This window comes from Monomorium pharaonis, chromosome 3 (genome assembly GCF_013373865.1).
Source record: "Monomorium pharaonis isolate MP-MQ-018 chromosome 3, ASM1337386v2, whole genome shotgun sequence".
NCBI classification, from domain to species: Eukaryota; Metazoa; Arthropoda; class Insecta; order Hymenoptera; family Formicidae; genus Monomorium; species Monomorium pharaonis.
The window spans coordinates 32,894,460-32,918,544 of record NC_050469.1 but is presented as its reverse complement, the minus strand read 5'-3'; the positions used below and the strand labels follow the sequence as shown (position 1 = coordinate 32,918,544).

The following is a 24,085-nucleotide window of genomic DNA, read 5'->3' as shown; positions in this document are numbered from 1 at the left end:
CATATTATACATTGAAATCCAATGATCGGATACGTTTTGGTCACGTGTTTTAACTTATGTGTGTGTATATATATGTATATACATATGTATGCATGTGTGCTGACATGCGCGATAGTTATTTCCGGTAACTTTAGAGAAAGAAGTACTAAAAAGTCTGTTTCTCTCTCGCACCTCTTCTGGACACCGTTTTCTATACACAAACTGTAGGCAATTGCCGGTCCATATCTATGCTCTAGTTTACACCGAGCACTTGGTACGCGTATCAAGTAGTGAATTTAAGCTGATCAGCCAATGATTAAACACATTCACTAGTTATTTACTATTTGATATGCGTACCAAGTGCTTGGTGTAAACTAGAGCTATAAGGTCTATGTAAAACCCAATATTACCAACTTAACCTTTTTTCCCAACACCAGCTAAAGCTATTTTCAAACGCAGGCTTTGTCGCCCATGAAAAGGATCCCTAAACTGTCGAATCACGTCGCGCGTAGCCGATGGTCTATCTACAATTCGTGACAATCATGCCACGAAGGAATCGGCAGCCATTTTTAAACTACCCACTTACTATACAGTGTACAAGAAAGATATGGATAAATGGGCTTCACGTTGCGAGACAGTAATTTTAAACGAATAAGATTAAATGGGGTGTGATTGTTAGCCGTAAGAGGAGCGCAAAGACGGGTCGCGCGCGCGCGAAAGAGAGGACTGGAGAGATACCGACGTGACGACAGTGCGTGCAATCTTCGTAATTATTATTATTGTCGTCATCGTCGTCGTCATAATTCATCATCATCATCATCAATCATCAATCATCAGCATCATCATCATCATCATCATCATCAATCATCAATCATCATCAGCATCATCATCATCATCATCAGCAGCAGCAGCAGCATCATCATCATCATCATCATCATCATCATCATCATCATTATCATCATCATCATCATCATCATCATCATCATCATCATCATCATCATCATCATCATCACCATCATCACCGGTAACAGCGAGCAAAAATCTTGTAGAGTTTTGGCCTCTCTCGTGACCGAACGCGCGACGGACACAGACAGACGGACAGACGAATGTCGTCACGCGCGAACGTACGCACTTGTCCTTCGCGAGAATTGTGATGTGATTATGGTCACCTGTCATCGTTATCGTCAACGTCAACCGAACGGTTATCCGTAAGGTATGCCTCTTTTGAGGTATGCTCCTTGTCCCATATTTTCCACAACAGCAGCAACGGGAGCGAGAGCGCGTGGCGCGGACGACTGCGATCAGTACGATCGGTCGCGTTGTTAAACTTGGATCGGCGCGAGACGATAAGGAGCCAGTGACGGCGGAGGAAAAGAAGGAGAAAGAAAAGAGCAAGAGCGTGTGTGTATGTGCGTGTGTGTGTGTGCGTGTGTGTGTGCGTGCGTGTGTGCGTGTGTGTGTGAGAGTAAGAGTGAGAGCGAGGAGTGGGTGGGTGGACGGGGAAAACGCGAGTCCGAGAGACATCCGGAAGAGCGGTGCTGCGAAGCGTCTCGAGCGCATATCACACGCGTGGCGCGACGCGAGCACGGAATAATGTTGCTGATTCTAACATGCGAGAGGACGGATGCCGCCGCGATCGTGTGTTAGCAAGTGTCCCCGCGAATAATGGCCGATAATGTGCACAAAAAATCGCACAGCAGGCTGTCGGATAGTAGCAGCAGCGGCGGAGGAGCAGGTAGCAGGAAGCAGCTCTCCAATCCTGTGCACCGCACCACCACGGAGACGATCCGTCTGGGCGAGGTGGATCACAGGCATCACCATCAGCAGCAGCCGGTCGTCGCGCCGTCGAGCGGCGTCTTGCAGACGGCGAGCGGCGGCAGCGGTAGTAGTGGAGGAGGAGGAGGAGGAGGAGGAGGAGGAGGAGGAGGAGGTGGTAGTGGTGGTGGGGGGCAGTGCAAGAAGAAGACGTCGTCCTTTCAGATCACTAGCGTCACCGTAGGCTGCCGCATGAGCAATGACGCCGGCGAAGACTCGAATGATGATCTGGATGAGTCACACACCGAGGACAACTCGCGCGTCACCGACCTTGACCTCGAGACACCGAGTTACTCCGAGGACACCTTCTCCAAGGAAGAGAACGTGTTCTTCAACACGAGCAACGCCGCCCTCAGCACCGCCCCGGTGATCCCTACCAGCTCGCAGTACGGCCTGGCGATTGTGCCGTCGTCGGTGGTTGAGGGAGTCGTCGGGGGTGCCAGCAACTGTTCAGTGATCAACGACAGCAACGGCGTTGTCGGAGCCCTGGACGGCCTTGCGTCCGTCGTCACGGACGGCAGGCAGCAGGAGTGTGCCGAGGTGTTGCGCGAGGTGCATTCGCATGGCCGGAACAACGAGCGATTCAAGGTAGTCAAGATCGAGAGCACTGAGCCATTCAAGCGCGGACGGTGGACTTGCATGGACTATCTTGACCACAACACTGCATCCGTTAACCAGCCGACCGCGATCGGCGCGCCGAAAGTGTCCGATCCGAACGAGGTGTGCATATCGTATGGGGTGACCGACAGCGGGATGATCGTCGTGCCGGAGGCGACTGCCGGCAGCAAGCAGCAACAAGCGTCTGTGGTGACTAACGACGAAGCCAAGGGGACAATCGGCATCGACGTCGCTAACGGCCCGGTATCGTCGGACAACCCGCAAGTTGTGCAGGTGCACTCGTCGAGCACTGCTGCGAACTACGCGATCAGTAATTCGATACCTTCCAATGTACAGCATAATTCCACCCAGACCAAGCAGCAGCAGCAGCCGCCCTCGTCATCCGTGCAGCAAATCCCACAGCAATACTTTCAATCTCAAACTCAGCAGCAGCAGCAACAGCAGTCGCAACAATCACAGCAAAACAGTCAGGGTTCCACATTACCCTCGAGTCTACAGCCAGCCACCCATCCCAACAATCTGGGGCAGCAGCAGCAGCAGCCGCAGAGTATGCCCCAAGGCTCCATTCCTATCATCACACAGGCCAGCAACAGCACTGCAGCTGTGACATCCCAGCAGCAGCCAACGAGTGTACCACCTCATTCTAAGGAGGAGAGCTACGTACCGGTGCAGAGTGTCTGCCAGCCGACGACAGTGCAGCAAACGACTTCGGTCCCAACCTCCCAGGCGCCGAATATTCACGTCACGCAGCAGTCCGCTGTGACGGAGGCCGCTACTGCGGCCTCCTGCCAGCAACAGTCGCCGCCGTCAATTTCTGAGCCACTGACTGCCATACAGGGGATACAGGGCATGCCGCCGAGTATTCACAAGGTTCCTCAGGCGACCGGGGCCGGGCCGCAGCCACAAACGCAGCAGCAACAAACGTCGTCGACGATCCATCCCGCCACGGGTGCAGGGCCCGTGCAGTCACCACAGGTGATTGCGCCAGCCTCGACACAGCAACAACAAACGCAACCAACGCAAACGTCTAACGGTAACACCGCCCAGCCGGCAGCGGTCCAGATCGCCCAGGCGGTGACCGCCAATTGTCCGAATGTCGTAGGCGGTACCTTGCAGCAGGGGAACACCATCGTGTTCCATCAGTCCGACACGGAGCAAGAACAATCCATCTCCGGCATCGTTCCTAATTCCACCGCCGTTTCATCAGCCGATGTGACCCTCCTAGAGTCGCTGGCCGAGGTCACGCAGGGCAGCGACGAGCACCGTGCTCTCGAGGATAACGAGAGGTATACTAAAAGCGAACGGCACTTGCGGGAGAAAATTAAGGATATATTACACGTATTTTCAAAAACACAAGGTGTTTTCCACCGGAAAAAGAACCGGGAAGAGAACCTGAAGTTAGATAATTTATTTTTTATTCTTGAAAATCTTAAAGAAAATTCATCGTGAGTTTTGAATACTAAATTTTAGAAAAAATAAAAAAGAAATATAAACTAAATGGCATGTAAATGATTTGTTCACAATAATCTGGATCGTTAAAAGTACAATGTTAAACATATAACGTTAAAACGCATAAAAATTTCATTTTTATGCTCAGAGAAATTTTTTAAATTTTACTTTTAAATTCAAATTCTATCTCTCTGACAAATTATTTCTTCTCTCTTTTTAACAAAATTGTTTTTTTTGTCATCTTTTTAACCCATTGACCTAGTTTACACCGAGCACTTGGTACGCGTATCAAATAGTAAATAACTAGTGAATGTGTTTAATCATTGGCTGATCAGCTTAAATTCACTACTTGATACGCGTACCAAGTGCTCGGTGTAAACTAGAGCATTGTTACCACACCTCTATTCAGTATACGTTGTTACCACACCTCTATTCAATATACGTTGTTACCACACCAATGCGATTTGGGATTTTGAATTTCAATAATTTGGGCATAAGCGAAGTAAATTTAACTTAAAAACTATTTTTCTAATCAAATTTTCTGAGAAATTGCAATGATAATAGTTTCGAATGCAAAAAAAATTGTTAATAGCAAAAAAAGGAAAAAAGAAAAGTTTTTTAAAAGATCTCGAAACAAAAAATTTTAGTGACAGCAAATTTACAGCGGTATGGTAACAACGGGTTAGTAATACCAACTGTCAAACGATTAGTAACGAATAAAGCATATATTTATGTGCATTTTTGTGTTTTTTTTTTTAAATTATTGGCAATAAAAGACAGTACGTCATTCTAAATTAGCATTGTGTGCTTAATACTTTTTCGATTTTTAGTGAACCAGATTATTGTGGATAAATTATTATGTACATTTAGTTTATATTATTTCTTTTTAGTATTTTCCAAAATTTAATATTCAAAACTCAAGCAACTTTTCTTTGTGATTTTATGGTAAAGCAAAACATTAAAAGACATGTAACAAAATGAATAAAAGCTTAAAAAATATATAATCAAATTTATTTCAAAGCTGTATTAACAAATTCTTTAATTTTACCTATCTAATTTTGAATAAAATTTCTGCAATAAAATTCTTGGAATTTTTTAAAAAATCGTTTACAAAAGTCGTGCGAAATACTCTGAATTATGAAAAAATTACAAATTGTTTTATATTGTATTTAAAAGTAAAACTTCAGATTTACTTAAAATTTTCAATTTTATTTTGGATCAAGAATTATTTCAACGAGAAGTAGAAACGTGCTCTAATAGAAATATAATTAAGAGATTATGACAAAAATCTGAATTTTTTATACATTTTATACATTTTTTATACTTTTAGTGTTCAAGATAATTTCTGTAAAATTTCATTGTGATGCAGAAATTGTTAATTGAAATTAGTTGTTTTGTATTAAATTTTATTTTTGTATTTAAAATCAATATATATTTAATAATCACATGAGAAACATTTTAACATTAAAATCTTGTTATAACTATCTATCAATTATCTTAATTTGAATTGTGTTAAATTTTGTTTATTCACAGGACAACAAACTCAGAATTGCAATGTCACTTTGTATAAATCGTCTTGAATACTTAAGGATGTATTGTCATTAAAAATGTACGTGTCAGAAAGCAATACCAAAAATATAAAAATTTTATAAACTATTCTATTATTGTGTTGGATTGTCTACGTAAAATTATTGAGCACAATTTTCTTGCATTATTAATTAAATATGTAAGATTATTAAGGGTATTTTAAAGCATAACATTTCCAATTTTAATTTACTTTAAAATTAGGAGGGACCGTACGTGTGATACATCTTTAATCACTTGCAATTTGATATATACTAGTAGTCCTTGAATATTCTAAAAGGGATAATTCTTCATATTAATTCCAAGCAAAAACTTCAGGTGCAAGAAATAGATACAAAGTTATAGAGTGTTAAAGTTGAAAGAAAAATTTCGTTTTAAAGAAACTATTCGTTGTGCTGATTTATCCCATTTATCTTAAAAAAATCAGTGACCAGTATCTTCTTAAAGAAAAATAGGCATCAGTTTATTTTTTAATCTGCTCTTCATCATTAAATAAAAAAATAATGTATGGCCTCAAAAAAATGAGTCTTTATGTCCTTAAAATTTTATACACAAAACTTCATTAAACGGTTTTCGAAATTTTTATGAAAGAATGAAATTTAATATTCTACTAATATCAATCTCTTTTGATTGTATAAATTTATCGTCTTGAAGGATGTATCTAAATAGGTCAAAAAGTTTAACTTTACAATTTTTTTTATAGAAAAATGGAAAAAATAAAGAAATATGTTTATTCCATTATAAAAATCATACTTTTCTCTATTTGAAATTTAAATTTTATTACATAATAAAAAAATAACGTTGCTGTTAAATTTTTCTCAAATCGTGTTTTTAAAAATACGCGACCACTACCTTGAACACGGCTCGACAAATCAATCAATGTAAATTTTTTTTTAGGCATTTAAAAGCTATTTTTTACGATACTTTTTGTCACAGTCAAAAAATGAGCAAAAATTTATAATAAAAAATCGTTATGTTAACTTTGATCAATTGCTATTCAAGAGCAATGTTTAAAAAAATAACTACATCAAGCACTAGATCTTTGATTAAATTTTATCAAGTTTGTGTTACTTTGCTTTGTATTGACTTCTGTAGACGCAGTAGTGATCACCGTAAATGCTGTTTTTTAAAAACGTGATTTAGGAAAACTTAAGAGAGCGCCATTTTTATATTATCTTTTAATAAAATTTAAAAGTCAAATAGAGAAAAATATGATCTTTAAACCAAATACTTTTATATTTCTTTCCGTCTTTTCACAAAAAATTTCGCAAAATTAAATCTTATTTGATCCGTCTAGATATATGTGCCCTCCTAATATAAAGAATCACCCCTTAAAAATCTTTTAGAATACTTTAAGGACCTTTAAGTTACAAAATTTCAACATTTTGTATATCGCTGAATCTTAAATAACATAACTTTCTTGCTCGTACGCTTGTATGAACAAATTTACATGGATAAATTAATATTACAGTATGTCGGGAACGAGCGCCGTGGCGATCGATAACAAGATTGAACAAGCTATGGTAAGAAATTGTTGTAACAGAATCATTTACTCATTGCGATTTGCTCGTTATCTCGATGGATGGTAATGATAAATGTATTATGTCTTTTCTAGGATTTGGTTAAAAGTCACTTAATGTTCGCGGTACGGGAAGAAGTTGAGGTGCTGAAGGAAAAAATAGCCGAGCTTATGGATCGTATCAATCAATTGGAAGCGGAAAATTCGATATTAAAAGCACACGCGACTCCAGAAACACTGGCTCAATTGAGTCAGTCGACCGCAAAATTAACTCAAAACAATTCAGGAAGTGGTCAATAGGTAAACCATTGTACATAAGTTTCTATCAATACTTTGTCAAGTAAATACTGGATAATATAATTATTGTATATAACTTTACGATTTTTAGAAATTTATAAATAATGAGATTTATTATATATATATATTAGCATTAGAGCTAATAGCATTTTTTTAAGTAAACTAAAGATAATGAATTATTTTTTACTATTTCAGTTTATCGTTTAGGAAATATATTTAAAATCGTAATTTACATCTTTTCTTTTCTTTTAAAATGCTCGATCATTTTGAAGATACTGTCTGTCGTTGTGATTTTAGATAAAGAGTAAAACACAAATACGGGTGAATGCCAAAATTAAACAGCGCTAATGTGACAGAGTTGATATTATTTTACATTAGAAACGTGATTTTCACAATATTAAAAAAAGAAACAATACAGCAAAATAGACCATTTTGACATTCCTAGATTATTTTTCCTAATGTCATAATATTTAACTAATTTAAATTTAATCCGACATATTGAGCAAGATGAACGAAAATTAATATTTGTGAAATATCACTTACTTATGTGATGTTTTAATTTTTAATAATTTTCCTAGCCTCTTATGTAGCCTCTTTGTGTTAATGATTAAAATATATATTTATAATAAATTCTGCGGACAAACGCATCATTTTCGAATATTAAATCTCATATTTCATAATTCGTGTATAAACTGGTTTTTTAAATTATATGTATATAAACTGGCGCAAAAAATCAGACAAAAATTTTGACCGAATTTTTAGGCAATCTTCAAAATGATGCAACTTTGCGAAAAATTATTCAAATTACATGTACTTTTTTTTTTAATTAAAGGGCAAAAACTCTACTTTGAGAATCCCTAGGCGAAAGTTTGATTTGTTAAGTGTGAACCTTTTTGTATCGCATGAAAACCAAACATGTTTTTTTTAATTGAAAGAAGTAAAAGTTTGTTATTTTTTACAAGTTTCTCGTTAAAATCTTGCTAAGTAATAATTAATTCAGATTCTTAAAGTTCATTTTTTTCTAAGCAATTAAAAAAACATGTTGATACGATGTTTTTTGTTGATTGCACACGAGTTTGAAATTTGCACTGCATTTTATGGTATTTTAGCGAATAAATATGGTATTTTTTGTATATCATGAATTTTGAGTATCAATGATATTGCACATTGATTTTATTCGTGTTTAACTCAATCATACCGCCGTCATCAGAGTGACCCGATGTGCACCACGTGGAGATTGACGGTCGGATTTTACACATCATGTGGCTCTGAAATTCATCGGTGGACATTTTCACTTACTGATCTGAATATAACGGATAGCTGACGCGCCAATTTTACTGAAGTCAACAGAAGATTCGCCATTTTAGCAGCCTGCTCAAATCATACATAAATATACACATACTCATACATAAAAAATAAAAATTCGAAATTTCATTTAAAAAATCGGCCCTTTTCATACAATGTGTAAAATTCGATCGTCAACTTCCACGTGGTGCACATCGGGTCACTTTGATAACGGCGGTATGATTGAGTTAAACACGAATAAAATCAATGTGCAATATCATATTGATACTCGAAATTCACGATAATAAAAAAATACCGTATTTATTCGTTAAAATACCCTAAAATGCAGTGCAAATTTCAAACTTGTGTGCAATCAACAAAACATAGTATCGACATGTTTTTTTAGATTGCTTAGAAAAGAATGAACTTTAAAAATCTGGATTAATATTAGCAAGATTCTAACGAGAAACTTGTGAAAAATGATAACTTTTACTTTTTTCAATTAAAAAAAAAACGTTTGGTTTTCATGCGATACAAAAAGGTTCACACTTAACAAATCAAACTTTCGCCTAGAGATTCTCAAAGTAGAGTCTTTGCCCTTTAATTAAAAAAAAAGTACATGTAATTTGGTACATGATTTTTCGCAAAGTTGCATCACTTTGAAGATTGGCTAAAAATTCGATCAAAATTTTTGTCCGATTTTTTTATGCTAGTGCGTGTGTGCGTGCGTATGTGTGTGTGTGTGTGTGTGTGCGTGTGTACATATACATAATGTACACATTAATGAATCAATCAATATTCGCGAAATTTATTAGTGTATATAAAGAAAAGAAAACCCTGCAATTTTCTGTCATCTTACATTTCAAACACACCTAATAAAAAATTTTTAATAATATTAAGATTGCAAAAACTTAGTATGGTAAATTCTTTTCATCTTTCAGAGAGACGTTGTATATCTTAAAGGTTACACATGAAAACACAATTGAAATATGAATTACATAAACAATTATATAAAAAAAAAATTAATCAGATATTAAAAATTAAAGAGCCAATAAGTCTATTTAAATAGAATATGTAAAGTATAAAATAGGCAAGTAAAATTTTACACTGTATGCTTTTAAAAATTTTATTTGTTGGCTAGAGAGAAAGGGGGGAGCGCGCGCGCGCGAGAGAGAGAGAGAGAGAGAGAGGAGGAAATGGAAAGGGTGGAAAGAGGACTAAATATGATACTTTATATAACAGAAAGCTTTACGAAAATGAAAATTTTTTTCAGGAACGAGAAAATCATAATCCATAATTACACCTTACAAATTTATAAATGTTAAAAATTGTTTCTAAGGGAGAAAAAAATAACAGCGTGCAACTCCAGGACTTGTATCGTTATCAATAAGGTGACTGACTGTCTTGTAGACGTAGTACAAGCGCAGTCACACGATACAAATTCATACAAATCCGAAATTCTTTGATTTAATAGCGAGAAGTAGCTTGTGTCGCAAGACGTGACGGGAGCTGTACAATGGAACATATAGTCGGGAGATACATGTATTCGCAGTCGGTAGATGCGCGTCGTCTGCCGGTCTGATTGTCACGGTCGGCATCGGTTGGAAACCATCCTCGCTCGCTGGTAGAGCGGGAGAGCCAGTCCAGAAATATACCTGCGACATGCGCGAATGTAAACATTATTTACGAGAATGAACAAAAAGTTCATTTTCGAGGGAAAACGAGGTCTGCAAGAATTCTTACCAAATCTTGTCTTTCCACGTGCGACATTTTTTCGACGATGGACCACAACCAGCGTTTGAATTTGACTAATCTCTCCGTCGACTCGCCAGACTCATCGTTAAATGACGTGTACGATATCAGAACCGACACGTTGATGTCGCCGACTCCATTCAGGAGCAATCTCAGGTCTTCTGATGTCAAACCGTCAAGCGCTCCTTCAGGAAGGACATCAAAGACTCCTTCGCGCATAGAATGCAAAGCTTTCTCTTGCACCTTGATCATACGAACTTCCGCATATTTGCGTACGTAGTCATACACATTGCTCGCGGTTACTTCCACATCGCGGCCGTTGGGCGTAAGTTCGATTGAGCCACCTCCTTCTTCAGGGCACAAATCGATACTAAAATGCGGAATGTTTGACGTTTACATTTTTGTATATACATTCGGAGAAAATATCGAAACTTGCAAATACATTGAAAATAAAGCATTTTGGAAAAAGTTTTAAATTAAATTTTTATAATTGTATAAAGTAAATGTATTTTTTATTACAGATTCGAATTACACATAAAAAAATAAGAAACTTTTGTCTTAAACATTTAAAAAATACCTTTATTGATTTTTTTATTTAAATTAATTTTTACTTATTTCTAGATTATTTTAAGCTTAATAGATGTATTTCCTAAATAAATGAGACAAAATTTTTTTGCATATAATCCAAATCTGCAATAAAAACGTTTAAAAAATTAAATATAATCTAGATAAACCATTTTTGATCTCGAAATTAACTTTAACTCGGAAGTTAAAATTATTACTATTCGCTAGAGTGTTTTATTCTTATCCGATTTACTCTTAACTCTTAACTTTTAATATTTTTCGAATTTTTAATAGAAATTAGTTCCTTTTATTTTAAAATGTGTCATGATTTTAAGTTAAAAAATACAATTTTAGATAAAGCAGAAACTTTTCCATAATAAATCATTAAAAACTGAATATTGAAAAGAATCAATTTATGTAAAAAAATTGATTTTGTTAAAAATTGATACTAACTTTGTTAAAAATACAGCAGATGTATTCAGATCTCGAAAGCGACTTAAAAAAGAAAACATATCAACTATATTGATGATTCCGTGATACCATGAAATTTTAGTTTGACATTTATTCCTATTCTCGTGCGCGCGCGCGCGCGCGCGCGTGTGTGTGTGTGTGTGTGTGTGTGTGCGTGCGCGCGCGCGCGCAGTAAATGTAAAAACATTTGTACAGAGAATATTTTTTAAAACCTTATTTTTAGAAAATAAATAGTTAATTAGCAATTTATTAATAATGAAGTATAATAGATTATATGTGAAGTACATATACTCGTTAATAAATTAGTAATTAATTTTGCTTTTTAAAAACAAGATTTTTAAAAATATTCTTTATAAAAACAATGTTTACATTCACACACACACACACACACACACACACACACACACACACACACACACACACACACACACACACACACGTGTGTGTACATATGTATGAATATTTTAACATACACCTACAAATATTTTAAAAAAGAGAAGAGACAAAATTAATAAGAAGTTTTACCTGAATGTAAGATCTAACGCCGAAAATAAGCTGTTACTGTCTTTCGTTTCAGCATCGATAACCAATTGTCGCAAGCTTTCATAAATAACGGAATCGAAAAATGCAAGATCATGGAAACGTATAGGCCTTCCTAGGATATATTTAATTACGTGACGATTCAAAAATAGTGGACACAGCTCATTTTGTAAGAGGCACAGTCCTATAAGTCTGGAAATAAGCGGATTTCGATTTTTCTTAAACAAGTATACCCATGTTACATAGAAGAAACATGATTGACAAAGAAAGATTCCCACTTAAAAATTCCAAAAAATAATATAACTTGGCAATACATAAAATATTATAGCCAAGGTGTTTATTTAAATTTTATTAAAAAGTTCTGAATTTTTCAGAAATTATGTTCAATATTTGAAGTAAGATTAGATACTTTTTTTTAATTTTGCAACAAATTTCTTTTATTTTATCTTTTAATATTCTTTAATCATATAATTACAAAGAAGAGCCACTTAAATTTTAATGTGTTACATTCAATCAAATATTGAAAAAGATATAATATAAATTATAAAAGATATAACATGGTACTACGATCTGTTCGTTATACATGGATTTATTTCATCGGAAGTACAGAATTCGAAAGATAATTAATCATTGTCCCTAATTTTTTTCATCAAAACTCATGAGTACATTAGTACATGAGATTATACATGAACATGTATGCCATATTTATTGCTGATTTTGTATTATTAAGAAAAAATTATCAAAATAATTTTGTGAAAGAATTTAAGTTAAAAAAATTTTTATGAGCATGTTAAATAAAATCCCTCAAATTCCACAAATTTCAAAGATAAAAAATTAATTTCCTGAAGTTTTTATTTTTTCGTTAGAAATTTAATATTTTCTAGTAGTAAACACCCTGATAATAAACTATTTTTTGACTTACTAAAATCATAATAAAAGAATATAATCAACCTCTGAAAATTTACTCTTTTGTTTTTGTTTTATTATTAAACAATTACATTTTTAGTAAATCTCAATAAGCATAAAATCGATCAATCTCATTAACAGAAGTATATTGTCTTTATAAAATTTGATCTCTTTATTGGTAAATAAAACAAAAACAAAAAATCAGTTTAAAATTTCTCTTCAAAGCGAATTTAAGTAACAGCAAAAAATAGTACGTGCAACTCGTGTGATTCGGCTATCGCTTTCGGCTTGTACGTTCTCTCTCCTCATAGGCAAAAGCTGACTTCCCACATTTGTTACACAATGTATTATTATTATTATATACTTTCTACGTATTGCCAAAGTTTCAAAAATTTTTTAGTTTCTGTGTTGGAAAATTCTATTATGAGCCATTTTAAACTCACCTGCCTACGTTCCTGAATGCATTCAATCGCTCGTAGCTACCTCTGCCTTGCCTCGGCGTATAAAAACCGCGTTTACCAGGAGAATAGAAAAGCGGAGCATTGTCCTCAGTGTCGTCTAGAATGCTGTTTTCCATTTTCTTCTTACTTGCCGCGCATCGTTCGGTCAAGCTAAACACATCAAGATCCAACATCTCGCTGGTCAAATCTTGAGTGTGACTATGGATTAGTTCAAACGCCTCGTCCACCTTCTGTCGAAGAGCATCTTCTGAAGCTAGCAACATCAACAACTGAGCTGGTGACAGTTCCAGCAACATGCCAGTTATTTTTTCAGCCAATGCCGGTCGTAAAGCGTGCACCTGCAATGAGCAAATAATTATACATTCCATACGAAAAAAACAATGATCAATTGACGAGTTTAGTTGAATTTCGTGAATTTCGTTTTCCACAAACCAAACAAATCGATTATTTGAAAAACAACTTAATTTTTAAAATCGAGATATTAAGAGGATGCTAACTACCCGTCAAACTTGATCAAAGTCGATAATGTAGTCATTCATTTATCGATCAAGTTTGACGGGCAGTTTAGCATCCTCTTAAGGAATTCAAAATCAGAGTATTTGGATACACAATTTCCTTCAAATATTTCAATTTTGTCAATAACTAATTTATAGTTTTTCAAATGACTAATTGAAGTACAGGGAATAGATAAAATAATGTGAATACTTTTAAAACGTTTACGGTTATTTTATTAACAAGAAGTTGCCCCAGTTTGTCTTTAATATAGATTTTATCCTTACTTATAAAATCATATGTTTAAATAGTTCAGTATAATAATATATCATTCTTCTAACAGAATATACAAGACATATTGAAGAAAAAAAAGCTATTTTTTACAATGCCCTTCAAAATTTTAATATTTTAAAATTAATAGATTACGTTGGTCAGAAAAAACATTCAAATTTTGAAGAGCACAGAGAGCAATTATAGAAAATAATGAAAAATGTAAGAAGCAAATTTCTCATATAATCAATTGAATTATGTTCCATTAAAATAATAATACAATATTCCACACATCGGTTAATGTTTAAGCATCATGTGACCTTATTCCAAACAAGAATAAAATCTGTATTAAAGATAAATAATTAATTCAACTCTTATTAACACTCGATACATTTTTGGATATTAATGCGCATTTCTTTCCTTTAAAATATTAAGAAATGAATAAATAGTAATTTCTATTCTCCCCTCTTCTCCCCTCTCCCAAAATTGGCACCTAGAAACATATTTAATACGTTGACGGCCTCAGTTCGTCGTGCATCGAAATAGCTTGAAAATTTATCCAGAGAAAAATGATCCATTTAGAGCAAAATATTTACTTGTTCTGCACTAAGAATTTTTTTCCTTATTTTTAACAAATTCTCGTTTATATTACTAAAATTGCACAATCTATTAAAAAATATTCAAATTTTTATTTTTTAAACGTTAAGAGAAAATATCGCCAGTAAGAGCCAGCACTAGGTGTAATTGTGTAAATATTTATTGTGAATAAACATCTAACGTTGCAACATGAACGCAGTTAAATAAGATACAAATGTGCAATGTAAACGCAATAAAAATGTACATCGAGTCCGCAAACGTTTCGACTCACATTTCGAGTCCTCTTCAACGTTAGGAGTTTATTCACAATAAATAATTGCACAATTACACCCAGTGATGGCTCTTATTGGCAATATTTTCTCTTAACGTTTTTGAAATTGTAGAAACTGTAACACTCTTTAACTGTAAATGTAACTGTTAATTTAAAAATTTTATTATTTTTTCAAAATTGTTTCTTAATTAGTGTTACATTTACACGCTGCGCTTTCACTTGGCGCGAGCCACTACCGTGTCTCTTGATAATACAATATCAATAATAAAATACATTGTTAAAATAAAAATATAATATCTTCAATTTACCTTTATTCATATTAAAAATAATTTTCTGGTTACTAAACAACTCAATTTTTTTTTGACAATATTTCAATTTCTCTTTTTAGTTTAAAGGCATTAAGATATGAAAGTATTTTTCTTTAATTAACTTTTGTTGTCAGAGTTTTTAATTTTTAAATATAAAAATATTCATTTCTCTCAACTTGCCAGTTATAATTTGTTACAACATTTATGCATAATTTTTTTTACAATAACTATAAAAATACTTCCTAGGAATGTTAATATAAGACTACATAAACGATAAATGTTACTTAATCATTTTTTATACTTATAAAAGTGATAAAAATTAACGATGAATACGAACGATCCATGGTATTTAGTAATGATCTGGAAATGTTTTTTTATTAAGTGTTAATAAAAAAATAGTGCAATTTCTAAGTGTTTACATTATTTTGTGTCCATTCCCTGTATAAATTTGAAATATTTTAACAATATATATGTACAAAACCTTTGGATACAATCTGTCGCCAAGTTGTTGCTGGTGCATGGTCAAGTGATCATTGTTCGGGTGATTAATTGGCAAGGGATGAGTGCTGGACGAGCTACCAGGTGTCGAACTATTGTTGGTTTCGATCGCGTTCGAAGGATGAAAGGAACGAGCGTCGAAGGACAAGGCGCGACGTGTCTCGCGACATTTTCCAGAAGAACGTGTGTTCTGAAATTAAAATAAAACAATGTAATCACACAAAAAAAGATCAGTGACTGATATCAACGTGATATTACCTGCCGCCTCAGATCACGATCGCGATCTCTGCTTTTTAGCTTTTGCAAAACATTGTACTGCGTGTACTTTGATCCCACTTGCGCCGCTTCGAGATTCGGGAGTTTTTCATTTGCGAGTAATGCCTAAAAATAATTAAAATATAAGCGTTTCATAACTAACTTAATCTGATCGCTAATTTCATATTTTCAAATTTGGTCTAACTTTATATAAGGTCACTACACAAGTCAATGAACAAATAGAAAAAAAATAACAATATAATTATTTACAATTTTTTTAATGCAATATAATTAACTCTTATAATACAATGTAAAAAATCTTATCTATACAAATAAGAGTATTTTAAGTTTAAACACTTTTACCTATTCCAAGTGATTCAAAAGATCTAAAAAAATGTCATGAATATACTTTCAAGTTTCTAGAACAAATGTCTGTACCTTTTTAAAGATATTTCAATTTAATATATAATTTAATTATCTTTAAAATTTTGAGGAATTTCCATGCATAGAAATAGATCAAATTTGAAATATCTTTTCGCATAAAAAGTTTAATAATTACATTTTTAAGTAAAAAAAAAAGATATTTTAATTAAATCTGTATAAAAATTAAATCTAAAATTTACCAATTAAAACCTGCAATTTATTGTTTCAAAATCTTATTATTTTAATAATTTTGTTAAGTAGTTATTTATTGGTGATTGTTCAGCAACTAATGCAATGACACAATTGATTATTTACGTTGCTTGAAATAATAACATTCTCTTAATATTTATTAATTACGATAAATATCAATCTCAGGGGTCGAATTGATAAAGACCGTTTTATTCTCATCGTAAGGGAGAATTCAATTTAAACCTCTCCCTGATCGCGGTAATATTTTTCGCAAATTTCTTGTAGCTTTTAAGGTCTTTATTAGCATTATTATTATTATTATTATTATTATTATTATTATTATTATTATTGTTATTATTATTATTATTATTATTATTGTTATTATTATTATTATTATTATTATTATTATTATTATTAATACTATTAATCTAGTTCGTGATATTACTAATTCTAGATTTAGATTTAATTTAGGATTACATTTCAATACTGACAAATCATCGACACACAATTTGCAAAGAAAAAGTATATGAAAAATATATTTAAGGAAGTTCTCCAGTTTTTTCACATAATGGATCAAATTTTACAAATAAGTTTATGATTAATATTACTTATCACAAAAAGTTCTAAATCCATTAAAAAACATTTATACACGGATATTTTTTTTTAATGACAATTATTCTTCCAAAATAAAGACCATTGTTTATAACATTTATTGATCTGTTACATCTCATAATAAGTTGCCTTAACATATTCAACAGTTTCGATTTTATTTTTAGTCAAGATATATAAGCTAGATGGTATCAAGAGTTTTAAATAATTTAATTGCAAAATATAAAAATTTTTTAAAATTATATTCTTAAAAAAATAAAATTTAACATTTTAAAATTAAAAAACAAAGTTTTACCATATTATTTTTGTGTAAGAATATAAAATGTTCATAAACATGTACAATTTTTCTTTATTAAATATAACATTATTAAAAAAATGTGGCAATGTTTATTAATACATTTAAATCATTTTTGTAAATATTTTTCCAATTTTCTTCACATTAATATTTATCAATATTACAAAGAAAATATTTTTAAATAATAAATTATTTTTATTGCTTAAATTTTGATCAGTATTTATTATTTTAAAAATGGCAATACCAAAAGCTCCTATGTTAAAATATATATATAAATGTAGAGCCATATATTACCTCCTTCACTTCTTTAAGCTGGAGAATTTTCTTAAATTCAGCAGGAAAAAAATATATTTATAAATATATTTATAAAAATATATAAAAATATCATTAGCTAAAATTTGCTTTAATAATAACATAAATAAATAAAACTTGTTTCTCTTTTATAGTTATTTAATTTTTACAAACCTCGGCAATAGCGGTGTAAAAACTACGGGTAACACCGGCTCCCTCGCCAGGTTCATCCTTGAAAAAGACTTTAACTCGATTTACTGCCAAAGGCGGCGTATTCGAGGCTCTTCTGTTATATATATTATACTGCGTATTTAACTCTTTCATCGTCTGCACTAACAATTGTGTTCTGTCACGTTCCACCTGTTGGTTAATTATGTTATTTAGTAGTTTGTACTTGAAGCTTATTGTAGTATATAGAATGGTTCTTATAGAGGATGCTAAACTGCCCATCAAACTTGATTGAGGTCGATAATACAGAGTCATTATTTATCCTTGTTTATGAAAAAATTTGCTTTAAAATACGAGTTATATAGCTTATACTTACAAATAAATGGTGTCTCGCAGTTTGAAATAGAAGAAATAAGACTATATTTGTCAAATTACGATTACAAGCCGTAAAAAAACATATTTATGTGATCAAAAATTTTATTCATTTGAGCACTTTTATTATAAAAATATCTTTTTTTTACGACTTGTAATCGTAATTTGACGATTATAATCTTATTCCTCAATCTATTCCGAACCCGGAAACACCATTCATTTGTACGTATAAGCTACATAACTTGTATTTTGAAGCAAATATTTTTATGAACAAATAAACTTTAAAAAATTTTTTGCATTTTTGGTCTTTATCTAATCGTCCCTGGGTTCATTTGTGTACGTACTTTAAAAGTGTAAAAGGATTATCAATTCTGTAAATTCAATTCGAAATTAAATGATTAAACAGAATGTCGGTAAAACACGGCTTTAGCATCCTCTTAAATATTTTAAAACTTTTATGGATAATTCCTTACATTAATTCAAGACAAAAATCGAAGATGAAAATAACTTATTATTGCTAGTAATTGAAGCCAAGAATAAACAATTTTGAAGTCGACACACTGGCAAATTCTTTATTGTAATTACAACTCACAATTCATCTTATATATGCATTCTTTTATATTCTAGAACTTGTTTATAAATTCGCTGTCACAGACTTGTCAACGGTTGTTGTCTCGCAATTAATTCCTTTGTAATTCCACTTAAAAAGGACCAAATTCCATGGTCAAAACGTCAAAAAATGTGAATTATAACTACAAAAAAGAATTTGCCGGTGTATCGATCTCAAAATTGTTTATTTTTAAGACAAAAACTTTATAGGACTAAAACGACTTCAAAGATACAGAGTATCAAAGTTGAACAAAAAGTTTTGTTTTAAAGAACTTTTCTTTGCACGGATTTTCGAATTGGAATAACAGAATGCAAAATCCTTTTACAGGATTAAAGTGACAAAATGAAGGGGGCGACGTACAATTTGTTCTGATAAATAAATAAAAAATGTTATTTATTAGTCACCTAACGACAATATTTGCTTTATACGAAAAATCTACAGTTTATATGTATAAAATAATCACGTCGCCCCCTAGAAAAAACTCTCAGGAATAATATCGTGCAATTAGAAATAAGATTAGAAGCCTAGAAAAAAAGATTCGCATTCCGTAAATTGGAAAATGAATGAAAATTCAAGTTATGTACGCGTAAAAAGTCGATAAGTAGAGCAATATGAAAAAAATTTTTTTCGTTCTCAATATAAAATTTAATTCATAGATTGATATGTGTACTTTAATTCTGAAAAAGAATTTCTAAATCTATACAAGAAATACATATGAAATCTCATTAATGTGCATGAATGACTCTACATTATCGACCTCGATCAAATTTCAAAGGCACTTCAGGATTCCCTTAAGTAAAAAAATAATATATGATCTCAAAAGATTAAAAAAAAGATTAAGAAAAAATTGATAAAGTTTATTTAAAAAATTACTAATTTCAAGTTAAAATTAATTTTTTTACTTCATTATTTTGTAAACTTTATTATTTAATTTTTAATTTGTTTCTCTACTTCCCAACCCTGAAACACAAATTTTATCAAAATAATATTTAAGTGGTTTTCAAAATTAAAAAAAAAATAAAGTTTTTCTTTTTCAACTTTGACATCTTGTATTTAATCTTAAAATTAAATCATTTTGAACACATATAGGTATATAAAATTTTTATTTTGAATTAATATGTGAATTAATATGAGAATCACTTCTTAACATTTTTTAGAATACTTAAAGACCTTGTATATTCATATTTAATATATCATACTGATAAATTGTTACGTGTTTCATACCTTTATAGTAATATCTTTTTGTTGCGAATTTCGAAGCTTTTCCATATCTCTGCGAAATTTAGCTTCTTTCACAGGAAATCCTCCCAATTCGGACACTACGGATCCAGCTTCTAACCCTACATCCTCCATAAAAACTCGTCCAAACAAATCCAACGATAATCGCCATCGTCCTAGTAAAATATTATGAGAGATATTCGTTCCAATCGACGGTACCGTTCTGGCAGATTCTATCGGACTCGTCTCAACAGTTTCGTGAGCGGATATCTCCTGGCTCGTGGCAGCTGGGTCGACTTCCTCGGACACATTTTGACTTTCAACGGTTGGGACAACCAATATTTCAGGCGCTCCTATTTTATTCGTGTTTGATTCCTTTAGAAAATAAGTTACAGAGCAATAAATATTAGATCGTGATAAAAAAAAACAGTATCAAATTAGAACTAATATTATTATATTAGGTAGTTATGTGATAATCATTGCTGCAAAAAATTCTTGCTTATACATAATATAAAACAATGATAATCTTACTTGTATATAATTCAACCTTTTTAAAAAAAATTTTAATTTTAGCAATATATTATATATAATATTTCAACATCATAATAAATATCTAAAAAATACAATATAATTGTTACAATAATAATAATATAAAAAATTATAATTATTGAATTTGCTATTTTTTATTTGATATTTTTTCTCTTCAACTCATGAAAATTGAATATCATTAAATAATGAGAATACATTTTTCTTGATAAACTATGTAAAATTCTTCATGTAAACAAATTATATGTGTTTAATGTTATATAAATTCGTTTCAATATTTCAAAAATAAAGATATTTTTTTAAACAAGAAAGTTTTTTTTGTATATGCAACATTTGCTTATACTCAAAATAATATCACGACGCTTACCGACATTGTTCCAGCTCTGACTATGACACTTCTATTATTTTTGCATATGTCTTTGCCTTTAGCGTTCATTGTTGCATCACTTTGATTATTTGTAGATACTATAATTGGCGCTCTGTCGATGATTTGTTCTGTTACGAGAGACGAATGCCCCTCATTTGCATGATTAGATGATTTTAATTTCTCCTAAAATATGACACAAATTTATGTAATTTCCTAACGTACCACTACACAGAAAAAAACATGATCAAAAGTTATATTGTATATATTACTATTTAATTAATATTTAACAATAAAATAAATTAAAATACACAATTATATAACGTTATAAATACCAATAAAAATAAAAAATAAATACCACTAAAAATTAAAAATATATCAAACAATGGCTGGCAAAAAGCTACAAATAAAATTTGAAAACGTTCAATAAAGGAAATACTATTTGTACTTAAAAAATGATCAGATTGGAATATCGAAGATATTCTTAATTAATAATCAAAATCTTGTTATTTCTAAAAATGTAAAACTAAAAATACTTCTAATTCCACACACACACACACACGCACGCACGCACGCACGCACGCACACACACACACACAATTTTTTATGCAATAATTTACTGTGTTCTTTAGTACATTTTTCAAATTTTATTAGCGGCTTTTTGAGGCCAAGCAAAATTTCATTTATTTTTTTATATAATTTATATGTAATTTACAATTTACATGCGTATTTTAATTTGATTACTGTTAAATATTCACAACTCAAACGCAATAAAAATACAGTTTAATATTATAGAAAAAAATATTACCGCGTATTTGATCGAACTCGAACTCAAGTCCCCGACTGAAATGGAATTTCTTCTCGATTCTAAGTTAGAATTGGCAAGCGGTCCTTGCATTATTTGACTAAATGTCGGGATCGCCGAGCTATTTTGACTGTCCATACCGCGCGCGGAAAGACCTAATCTCGTCGGTAAACCTTCCAAGGGATTTTGACTAGATCCACCTGTATTAGAACAAGTTGGTTGTCTCGGAATACCAAATAGATCTTCGCGTCTCGAGTGCGGCTGCAATAAATGTGGCTGATCAGCTAACGGCAACGCTTCGCTCATTACGGTATCAAATGGATCTAGAGGTGGGCAACCAAGACATAAAGTGGAATCTGATCTTTGCAGGAAAGGATGCTTTCTCCCTTTCGGCGTCGAACTACTGTGACCTTGCGATCCACATATGGGTACTTGAAGTAAATCCGGATAATCTACAGAATCAGTTTCCATAGCAGTCGGTGCTGGTGAGTTATACTCCTCACCTTCATCATTATCATTCTCGTCCTATAAATAAAATTTAATGTAGTTACATCAAACATAATTTCATGTAGAAAAAAACCTTGTGTCATTGTCACATGTTTATAATTACAAAAAAAATATTAAAAATAAAAATTTATATCGAAAGATATTTGCAATATACACTTATATACTTGTTTAAAAAAACAACTGTGTTTTCTTTATATCAATTAACTCGTCTCATTAGTCTGTGTATAAAAATATTAAGGTTTAATTATAAAAAAGATCAATAGCTTATAAAATATTTTGTATTTTATGTCAAAATGTACATGTTAGAATTGTAAAATATTTCGTAAATTATTAATTTTTTGCATTTTAATATTTATTTAATATATATTTTAAATGTAGAATAATCAAAAAATCATATTGTATAAAAAAAAAACCAAAAAGCGGCGTTATTTTAACCCTAATCTTTCTAACTAGAGTTATTCATGTTCTTCCCATTTCTAACAATAGTTCCAAAAAACCAGGAGTCATGGGATAATCCTTCCCACCCCTAAAAAAAGATCTTGTAGTAAGAAACTTGAGGTAGAAATTCTAGAACCCTAGCTCATTTAGTCCTAAAACGGCAAGATATTAAAATCGTGTGCAAAACTGAAAGACCTTGGTTGGAGATTTACATTGGTGTTTTGTATAGATTATAGATAAATGAAAAAATTTTTTTTCATAAAAAAGTATTTTTCTGCACAATTTTAATGTGATTTAGAATTGTGGATTAGTTAAATGTTGCTGTAATTGTCAATCAATATTCACAACTATTAATTAGCTTAAATAAAACTTTAAATAAACGTTTTTAATAATACTAATTTTTATTCTTTGGTTTACTAGTAATATGTATAATTGCCGATATCTTGATGACAAAAGATGGTCCTTATCCTTACAACATTCTCAATAATTAACTAATGTCTAACTATATGTCACATCTCATCTATTTAATCATTAACATCAATGTAAAATTAATTAATCAGAGAACGACATAACTCAGATTTTACACTGGTGTCCATGAGATAAAAGAGATGTGTGTGATATATAATTGTGGATCAATTAAATATTGCTGTAATTGTCAATTAATATTCACAACTATTAATTAGCCTGAATAAAACTTTAAATAAATGTTTTTAATAATACTAATTTTTATTCTTTACTTTACCAGTAACATATAAACAAATTACAAAATCCAAGATAATACTTTTGATTATATCAAATTCAAACTAAGTGATATGTAATCTATAAATACTACAAAATGCATGATATCCAAACAAAATTACCTTTTTAAAAAAGGTAAAAAAACGCGCCAAGTGTGTGGTTTTTCTGCTTAAAAAAAAAAAAAAATCCAAGATTACTTTTGATAAATTCAACTTAAGTGATATTTCTTTATAACAAAAAAAATCACAAATTCAAGATAAAACTTTTGATCAAATTCAATCTAAGTAATATACATTACTGAAATGGTATAACTTTGATTATTAAAGTGACAATTATTTTAAATAAAAAATGCATTGTATTCACACACACAAATTAATTTCTTTACAAAAATAATGATATGTAAATATTTTGCGCCAATTAAGAATAAACACTACAAAATAAGAGTATTAAGTTTTTTCTCTACAAAAATAATGATATGAAGAAATATGCGGCAATCTATAAAAATAGATGTTTATTTTTTGGCTAGCATTCGTAGTTTGAGTTTTCATTAAGCTTGTATCAGACTAGAGATTGATATTGGGC

At 31.8% G+C, this 24,085-nt stretch overlaps 3 protein-coding genes across 6 annotated transcripts in view; 2 read left to right on the top strand and 1 right to left on the bottom strand.

Moving 5' to 3' along the window:
• The first annotated feature begins 493 nt into the window (after positions 1-493).
• Positions 494-22,292, top strand: LOC105835180 (protein bunched, class 2/F/G isoform). 3 transcript variants are annotated; one of them, XM_012678214.3, is made up of 4 exons: positions 494-730; positions 1,029-3,698; positions 6,917-6,968; positions 7,061-7,937. In XM_012678214.3, exons 2-4 carry the CDS (start codon positions 1,645-1,647, stop codon positions 7,262-7,264), a joined length of 2,310 nt encoding a protein of 769 aa, XP_012533668.2. In that variant the 5' UTR covers positions 494-730; positions 1,029-1,644; the 3' UTR covers positions 7,265-7,937. The 3 variants fall into 3 exon arrangements, with proteins under 3 accessions (XP_012533668.2, XP_036139594.1, XP_036139595.1); XM_036283701.1 differs by lacking the exon at positions 494-730 and adding an exon at positions 22,190-22,292 and having other exon boundaries at positions 1,427-3,698; positions 7,061-7,264; XM_036283702.1 differs by lacking the exon at positions 494-730 and adding an exon at positions 9,487-9,567 and having other exon boundaries at positions 1,427-3,698; positions 7,061-7,264.
• Positions 595-1,353, top strand: LOC118644663 (putative uncharacterized protein DDB_G0271974). Its single transcript, XM_036283662.1, is given in 4 exon segments — positions 595-616; positions 817-837; positions 840-942; positions 944-1,353. Coding segments are annotated over 4 exon segments (210 nt in total). The 3' UTR covers positions 1,008-1,353.
• LOC105832425 (E3 ubiquitin-protein ligase UBR5) overlaps positions 9,661-24,085 on the bottom strand; it is a 47,182-nt gene continuing 32,757 nt past the window's right edge. The window contains exons 28-38 of one of the 2 annotated variants that reach the window (XM_012673341.3): positions 21,824-22,345; positions 21,019-21,201; positions 20,112-20,480; positions 17,912-18,097; positions 15,934-16,056; positions 15,659-15,865; positions 13,222-13,577; positions 11,858-12,064; positions 11,315-11,356; positions 10,289-10,667; positions 9,661-10,200 (exon numbers count right to left, since the gene is read on the bottom strand). In XM_012673341.3, coding sequence (XP_012528795.1) covers positions 9,988-10,200; positions 10,289-10,667; positions 11,315-11,356; positions 11,858-12,064; positions 13,222-13,577; positions 15,659-15,865; positions 15,934-16,056; positions 17,912-18,097; positions 20,112-20,480; positions 21,019-21,201; positions 21,824-22,345 — 2,787 coding nt within the window. In that variant the 3' untranslated portion in view covers positions 9,661-9,987. The remainder of the gene's footprint in view (positions 10,201-10,288; positions 10,668-11,314; positions 11,357-11,857; positions 12,065-13,221; positions 13,578-15,658; positions 15,866-15,933; positions 16,057-17,911; positions 18,098-20,111; positions 20,481-21,018; positions 21,202-21,823; positions 22,346-24,085) is intronic. The other variant, XM_012673342.3, reaches the window with a different exon arrangement.

Coding starts and splice junctions, on each gene's coding strand:
- LOC105835180 (XM_036283701.1), top strand. CDS start 1,645: ATGGCCGATAATGTGCACAAAAAATCGCACAGCAGGCTGTCGGATAGT. Junction 3,699..6,916: donor GCTCTCGAGGATAACGAGAG/GTATACTAAAAG, acceptor TTAATATTACAG/TATGTCGGGAACGAGCGCCG. Junction 6,969..7,060: donor ACAAGATTGAACAAGCTATG/GTAAGAAATTGT, acceptor TGTCTTTTCTAG/GATTTGGTTAAAAGTCACTT.